General features: G+C 55.5%; 1 protein-coding gene across 1 annotated transcript in view; it reads right to left on the reverse strand.

Moving 5' to 3' along the window:
• Positions 1-3,718: 3,718 nt before the first annotated feature.
• LOC112969988 (ETS translocation variant 3-like protein) overlaps positions 3,719-7,958 on the reverse strand; it is a 9,175-nt gene continuing 4,935 nt past the window's right edge. The window contains exon 5 of the mRNA XM_026073860.1: positions 3,719-3,825. Coding sequence (XP_025929645.1) covers positions 3,719-3,825 — 107 coding nt within the window. The remainder of the gene's footprint in view (positions 3,826-7,958) is intronic.

Below are 7,958 nucleotides of genomic sequence, written 5' to 3' on the forward strand. Positions count from 1 at the left end.
AAAAAAAAAAAAAAAAAAAAGACTTGAAAAGGGAAACCAGTGCCGTGTTGGGATGCCTCTTGCAACTGAGTCACTGCTTCCACCGCGGCCTGCTGCTCACACCCCATCCACAGCCCGAAGCACCGTCTGCAGCAGGACGTTAACGTCTGCAGGAAGAGCAGGACGTTAACGTCTGCCGGAGGACGTTACGGTCTGCACCACTGCAGCACCCACCTATGAAGATTATTTGACGCCTCCCATTGTAAAACCCCGCTTTCGGCCGCCTGTACCTCTCCCAAACTGCAGCCCTTCAGAAAGGGCTTCGCATACTGGCTGTCTCCTGATATTCTGGGGACAGGAAGGAAGGAAGGAATTGCAGCTAAAAATGATTCAACTTCCTCCCCTTCCCCCTCCCTAGCGCAAGGCAGAGGGAAAATGCGTTTGCCTGGCTGCATCCAGCGCCGACTCGCTTCTCCCTGGAATAGCTCCACGGCTCCCAACCTTTGGAGCGGAAAGGCGGGGAGGGCTGCAACGCATGTGCTAAGGATGTGCATCTTCCCGTTCCAGCAAAAACACGCCAGCTTCGGGCAGGCTGGAAGCCACAGCCCCGGGGACGGCGGGGAGCTGCGGCCTGGACGCGCTCGGAGCAGACGGCTTGGACGGGAGCGTCGGGCTGCACCCTCGCTGTCCTGCACCGAAACATCATTTTTAGTGTCACCTCAGGGAATGAGCCCTGTCCCAGCACCCACCAGTCCTGGGATAACGTCCCACTATCACGTCTCCGTCCCTTCCAGCCTGCCGCTGGGATCTCGGCACAGAGTCCTGCACAGCGGACCCCTGCCCTTAAACGCCACGGGCCAAGCTTCTCCCAAAATCAGCCCCGTCTCTGCCTGGGTGTCAGTCCAGGACCCGCACGGGGGACGCGGCGGCGGCAGCTCCGGGAACGCTCACCTGCCTCCCTGCTTGGGATGCCGGGGAGAGCTACAGCGAAACGACAGGTTCGGTGCAAAACTCTCAGCTGCTCTTGTTTCGCAGCCGACCTATTCAATTGCAAAATGATGACGCATCGGGGAAGCTTGTAATTATGTGTCTGGTTCTAAGTTTGTATGTAGAGGATTTAAACCTTGTTAGGGTTTTGCTAGCAAATTAAAGAAAGGAAAAAAAAAGTCATTTCTCACCATTTTCATCCTACTATGGATAAAATTTGCAATTAAAAACCCCTATTACAGAGGAGACGTACTTTTCTTCTCATCTTTTCCCTTCCTAGAACACACAACAATTTTTCTGACTTCCAACCAGGAACGTATTTAAGTGCACGCTTAAAGTTAAGGATGAGAGTAGTCTTAGAACAACTTTTGGCTACTATTAGGCCGAGAGCCCAATCCCTGCCACCGGCGGGGTTCGGCTYGGCCGGGCCGACCGCGTCTGCAGAGAGGCAAAACAGGGCTCACATGGCCCGCGAGGATCCAAAGCGTCCTTGTGGCATGTAGACTATGCTCAACTGCCAAGCCGCCCTGCAGCTGCTGCCCATCAGCCCGCAAATCCGGGAGCTGGAGTCATCCCGAATTCATTTTGGGTTTCTGCAGCAAATCTTGTTCTTCTCTTTCTTTTCCRAGGGAGAAAAGCAAAGCCTCAGCCCTCGGGAGGCAGCTGGTAGCAAATTTCATTTTGCAAATCAGATGCAAAGTCCCATGCATGCTCCACAGCAAACTGAATTTAAATCCCTGGGTTCCTAAAGCAACTTTGCTGCAGCAGACTGGGGATTCTGCTAGAGCTTTGTTTAAATTAAGATTTTTAATTAAATGGAAAAAAAATTAACACAATGAACACAGCGGCCCTGGTTATTTAATGGCGTAACAGACTCCATTCCCCACATTTCTAATTGTCTGTGTGCTGCAAATTTTTGTAATGCCAATTCCCCACGGGGAGGAACACAGGCTGAACTCCGGGGACAGCTGTGCTTTCGGGAGCCAGGCAGTCACACAAAATTTGTGAAATACTCCATTAACCGGAGGCTTCCCCGCAATGACTCGAGAGAGAGGCTTAAGCAGGCAAYGCTTTGCCAGTGGGGCAGGGACGCCTTAAGCAACCCCAGCGCCGCTCCCGGCGGCCGGGAGGCCGATTTGGGAGCCGTCGAGCGGGCTGCAGAAAGCTCCTGTTGCTCAAGATCCGAGCTCTGCAGCGCCCGACGTCTGCGCGCCGCGAGCGTAGAGCACATGGGGGCTGCGAGAGCCGAGCCAGGAGGYGAGGAAGGCATAAACAAGTATTCATGACTTAATTAGATAATGTTTGCGAAGCACTCTGCACATGAACTGTGCTGCACAAATGTTAAGTATCATTAGTGCTACCAGCGAAGTCGAGCAAGAWGAGCAGCAATCCTGCACGCCGAAAGCCCTTTCCTCCCACAAAATTTTGTTTTAGGAAGTGTGTCATCCTTCCCCTCCCTGCCTGCAAGAAAACCATGGCATGGGAGCATGCGGGGAGTCAGACAGGGAAATCAGAGCCAGGATCCAAATTCCCCCCCTTAAGAAGATGGAGTTCACGCACCATGCATGGCCCAGCTTTTCCAGGAACACCGCTGGAGCAGAGTTACAYGGAAAAGAACTATAAGAAGCTACAAAAGCACCACGAGCTCCAAACCATTTTTGAGCTCTCTTCTCCACACAGGGCAGGGTAATTATTAATGGTCCCACTCGTCTCCTGGAAAACACACGCCAGCTCAGACTAGCAGATCTGGTTTGTCCAGCCCCCGATGACAGACACTGACGGCACTTTTGGGGTGTGAGGTCTGAAGTAGCTAGATATGGAATAACTTACCCTGAAGGGACGTTTTCTTCCTGACCTTCCTCCTAAATAAAAGCCACACACCCCGAAGCATGAAAGATCACGTCTCCTTCTGTCAATGCAGCTCACGAACAAGTGCGAACAACTGCTCTCAAAATGCTTTTGCTCCGGTCTCCCTGTGGGGTCTTTACGCTACTAAAAACTGCGGCAATGCAGGAGGTCAGATAGCGATGCCTAAACCGATAGGAAAGTTTGCTGGGCTCCGCGTGCCATRAAGCGCAGCCGGGTGCTGCGGGGGAAAACCGTGGCCCAGGGAACCGAACCGCACGGCAACGCAGACGGGGGCACCGCAGCGGCGGGTGGACCCGGGAGCAAACCGATGGGCAGGGGCTGCCCGGGGAGAAAGTCCTCGAATTACCCCGTTTGCTGCGGAAGAGCCGTGCTGCTCGGCTGGACGAGGTGGGGGCACCTCGGGCTTCTGACCTCGAAAAGCAGGGCAGATTCTGGCTATTTAAAGAGCAGCGAGGAGCTTTAAGCCCCCGCAATAACGTCCCGCACCTGGAGGTGCCGGGGAGCTGCTCCTCCAGGCAGGGAAAGCAAGTCTCGTCCTTGTGCGCCAAGCAAGGCTTCCCTGGACCAGAGCCGATCCTGCCGGTTCTCCRCTCAATTCGGGACCTCTCTGCGTTACAGAGCTGCCCAGTTCTCAGCCCGGCGCCCGATAAAAAACAGGCAAGAGGCAGAGCACGCCGGCAGCGCTTAACTGCTCGAGGAGGCCTGTGTTTCCAACGCGTTTATTTTTGGCCTTGTGGTCGAGCTCTCCAGTTAATTAAAAGCTGCAAAGAGGAAAAGCGCGGCGGGTTGTTTTTCAAGCCCATGCTCCATCCCAGCCCTCGCCTCGCACACGCTCGTCACAGCGAAGTGAGAGCCCTGGACCAGGAGGACGCCGAGCGATGGCTTATTTGTTAAGGGGGATCTTAGTGCTGGCGCAAGCGGCCAGAACACTAGCCGTCAGCACGGACCTGCTCCGTTTATCCACCTGGAGATGGAAATGCCCTGTTAATCCTGCAAACGGGGAGAGYGCTCGGCAAGCTGAGCCACTGGCCAAAGACCAAGGCACGAAGCGGCCATCATCTTTGGCTGACATGGGCTACCATCGTCTCCATCTCCAGTTATCAGCCATCACCACGCGGGARCACCTATTTGCTCCCCAAAGCCCCCAGATCCGCCCCGTACTTGTGGCCACTATGCAAATGCCCAGAAATACCTTCTAGCAGCGCCAGTGCAGCAGCACACGTTGGTACGGCCAGAGCCCACGCTAACAAGTTCATAAAACGTCAAGGTCAGTCCCCAGCAAAAGTTGCCTGTTAAGGGACTCTCCAGCGCATTCAAGATCACAGAGCCCGGCCACTCCAGCCCGGAGCCGAGGAGCTGCCGGAGGGCACGCCAAGCTTTCCCCAACCATATTTGCAACGCTGGGAACCAGCTTCTTCTCCGGCGGGGAGGGAAAAAAAAGAAAACCTTGTTCTCTGCAGAAAGCCACTCCAGAGGGGAGCGGTTCCCCGCCGCGCGCTCGGCGGCATGAATGGGAGAGACTCATGCGTAGGAGACAATGTCACATCCCCGTGGCCGCGGCCCGGCAGCGACGGCCCGGCCACGCAGACGACACAGAGCCGCCGGACGAGGGATTCCAGCAAGCGAGGCCAGGCCGATGCCAGGAAAACAGGGAAGCTACTCACTGCAACCCGATCTGCCCAAACCTCTTTCCCTGGCACGGCAGTAACAATCTGCCTCTGTCCCTCAATTAGCCGCACAAGCGACTGGATTTTTTTCGGGCACAATGTGCCCAGACAGAAGGCTTATTCTGCTGGCGCGCATCCCCCTGCCACGCAAGGGGTGCTCCAGTTGGCCGCGGCAAGGAACAGACTGGTCTATTTGGACCACTGGCACAAAAACCAGCGGGGGTCGAAACGAACGGCTGGCCTTTGGCCCACGGCTATATCCGAAGAACAAGTGCATCTGCGCAACGCACATCTTCTACCGGGAAGGCACGGAAAACACTTCCCAGTTCCTACTGCATCCACAAAAGGCAAGGAAACTCCAGGAGGCAGAAGAAACACACTGTTAAGGGAGGCCCTTTTCCTCACCCTGCCAGTCACGGACCAACTTGCAACCTGTTTCCTGCTTCCACATTGCCAGATGGAAAGGGCAGAGGTCCGAATTTTCCCCTATAAAGCGTAGAAAGCAAGACAAAAGCAGCGCTGCTCACCTTCGGCCAGGCTGCCCCAAACAGGAGTAGAGGGAAACGGCACTCAGGTCGTCGCACCCAGCCCGGAGAGGTCACCCACTAGCGTCTGAACGTGAAGTTTGGGGATACGGCAGCAGGTTGGGACTCGGGAAACCTGGCTCCTGTCCCGGGGACAACCGAGCTTTCCCGCTGTGTCCCACCAAGGTGTCTTCTCCAGCCGCTTGCCTTGTCCGGGAAGTTAACCCCGCTCGCTGTCCCGGAGCAGGAAGAGGCAACTTCCCGCAGAGATTTAAGAGGCTGCTTCGCCGCCGCCTGTGATCTGACTTCTATTAGTCCAGGAGGAACTGAAACCCGGAGAGGAGGGCGGAAACGCTCCCCTTGCCCTCCCTGCCACCTCCGCCACTCGGACGCAGTCCGGTCGCCGTCGTTCCCACGAGTTTCAGGGCTTCGCCCCTTCACCCTTCCCTCTCTCACACCAAAAGCTCATCCTAAGAAAGAGAGGTCAAAACAGGGGCTAATCTGGGTAAAACGCTCCCGACAGGCTCCTGTGACGTGACAGGGGAAAGTTATTTAACAGCAGAGGAACAAACCTTGTTATTTTTCCTTTCKGATTTGGTGGCGTTTCCCCACCACTGAGATACAGGATCCACTGCTGTCTGAGGCTGTACGGCTCGGTTTAGTTAAGCCGCTTTGGGTTTTTTTCTCCCTCCTATAAAACACAAAGTCCAGTCCCGAGGTAGCATGACCTTGTGGCTCAAGCAAGGGTAGGACACCTGGTTTCTTTGGGAAGCGGCAAGCCTGTGATTCAGGGTTTCCTTTCTGACGTTCACGGCATTACCGCCCACGCCACACGCTTCCCCAACCGAGGTTGTCAATCCTAACCTGCCTCTGGGAAGCTCTTTGAAATCCCAGGGGAATAATTAGCACGCTTCGGGTTAACCTAAGGCACCCAGGTCTGATCCTAGGTGAGCTACTGCAAAAGCAACYACTCCTCTTCCAGACTCGAGCTACCAGGAGATTCAGACACGCAGGGARAGCTGTCCTCGACCGCAGGCACTTTGCATTCATTCTGTCAGAAGGAATTAACAGGAAAACACCTTTCCACAGGCTAGTTTCAACATCAGCTGCACCTGACAGTGAAAATTCCTAAATCAGGCAGACCCCGTCCTTACCCTTGAACAGTACAGTCTGCCAGCTGGGAGAAGACAGGGCAGAAATCCCTCTGGATGTGGAAGCCAGGCCTACGGCTTCCCAGCACGAGCCACTGGAGAGCAGCAAGACATCCCCCRAAACCCAGCTGGGACTCCCCAGCTGCACCCCACCGCAGCTCTTTGCAAGGGGTCCGTCTCTGGCTCTCCCAGTGCTTTATGCCGCTGGTTTCCTGACACGTGAGCCAACACACTTCCGTTTGGCATCACCAGGGGATCGGCACGGCGCTGGTTCCTGGATACCCGCAGCCCGTCCTGCGTCGCTCACCCGACCGTTTTGGAGGAACGGCCCTGGATCTGGAGCAGTTTCCTTAGGGACGACTCCACAGAGAGGTCGCGCGCGGGACGTAACCTTCCCGACAGCGAGAACTCAAAGCTTAAAACCGGCAAAATTTCATGGCCAAAGGCCCTGCTAGGGAAGACGTAATCCCCCAAGATACATTGGGGAGCCATACGATCCCGGATGCCCGCCTGCAGGATGGCTGCAGCCCTCGCTACACCGTGCACGCCTGGTTTGCAGGTTTGCTTCGGTGCCTGCTCCCGGCCCTGCTGCCAGTTATAACACTTGCAATTTTAACAGTAAAATTAACGTTTCGTAAAAGAAATTTTTGTTTACTTCAATGCTAATTTTAYGCACCACCCCCCCTCCCTTCCCTCAACCATGCGAGCGCACAGATTGTTTCTTCAAATATGTCAGACAATCCTTCAATTAAAAAGGGTTGATAGTCCGGGCTAGTTATGCTGGGGTTTTAAYCTGTAAATGCAGGTAGTGTTTCTCACCTGCAACACCGTGGCATCCGCTGTGGTGTATCCACACCATCGCTCGCCCAAGGGGACCAACACCCAGCAGAGATATCCAATTACCTGGAGAACCTACATACCACGCTAACGAGGAGTGCCAAATACAATTTGCACCCTCCGGCTGATCGGGGTTTTCAGACGTCTAACCAAGATCCATATTTGCCTTAAAAGGGAGTGGCTCGGCCCTGCATCGCTCCAGCCGGCAGCGAAAGATCGTGATGGTTTTAACAGCTCCAGCCTCGCCAATGAATTGCAGCTGGGTCCGGAAGGCACTGCTGCAAGCGGCAGCCTTTGCAGGCACCAGCGCTGCAGCGTGCCGAGCGCCCAGCGCCCTGCGCTAGGCTTCATAAATAACCCAGAGGGCACGGGCTCCGCTGCCAGTTTGGAGAAGACCCAAATCCTCGCCAAAAAAAATTTAAAAAATAAAAATAAATAAATAAATCACAGCCTCCCACACAAGCAGGGACGGCTGACGCCTTGTCTGCGCCGCAGGAGCACCCAGGCACCTTACCGGCTCCTTCCGATGGGGTTTTATTCCTCACCTCCCGCTTCCTGCGGGCAAACGCCGGTCTGCGGAGACCCTCCGCCCCGGAGGAGGGGGGGGGGATGGCTGCCTCGTGCCCAAAGGCGGCCACCAGCCCCGCAAAAGCCGCAGGCAGCCGGCGCCCGAGATGCAACCGAGCACCTGCCGGCAAGGTGCCGGTGTGCCCGGGCGAGCGCCGGGGCCGGGTTTTGCAGGGAGACAAACGGCTAGGGAGACGGGACGGCGTTACCCAGTCCATCTCTTTTTTGTTTTTAAATAAAAAAACACCCTCTTAGAGCCAGGCAGCAACCTGAAAGCACAGAAATTATAACCCCCCCCCCCCCTCAACGAGCTAAAGCCCCACAGACAGCCAAGGGGGCAAGCGGGAGCGAAGCCAAGCCGGGCTGCGCCAAGACAC

The sequence above is a fragment of the Apteryx rowi genome, unplaced genomic scaffold (genome assembly GCF_003343035.1).
Source record: "Apteryx rowi isolate R43461 unplaced genomic scaffold, aptRow1 scaffold_379, whole genome shotgun sequence".
Taxonomy (NCBI): Eukaryota; Metazoa; Chordata; class Aves; order Apterygiformes; family Apterygidae; genus Apteryx; species Apteryx rowi.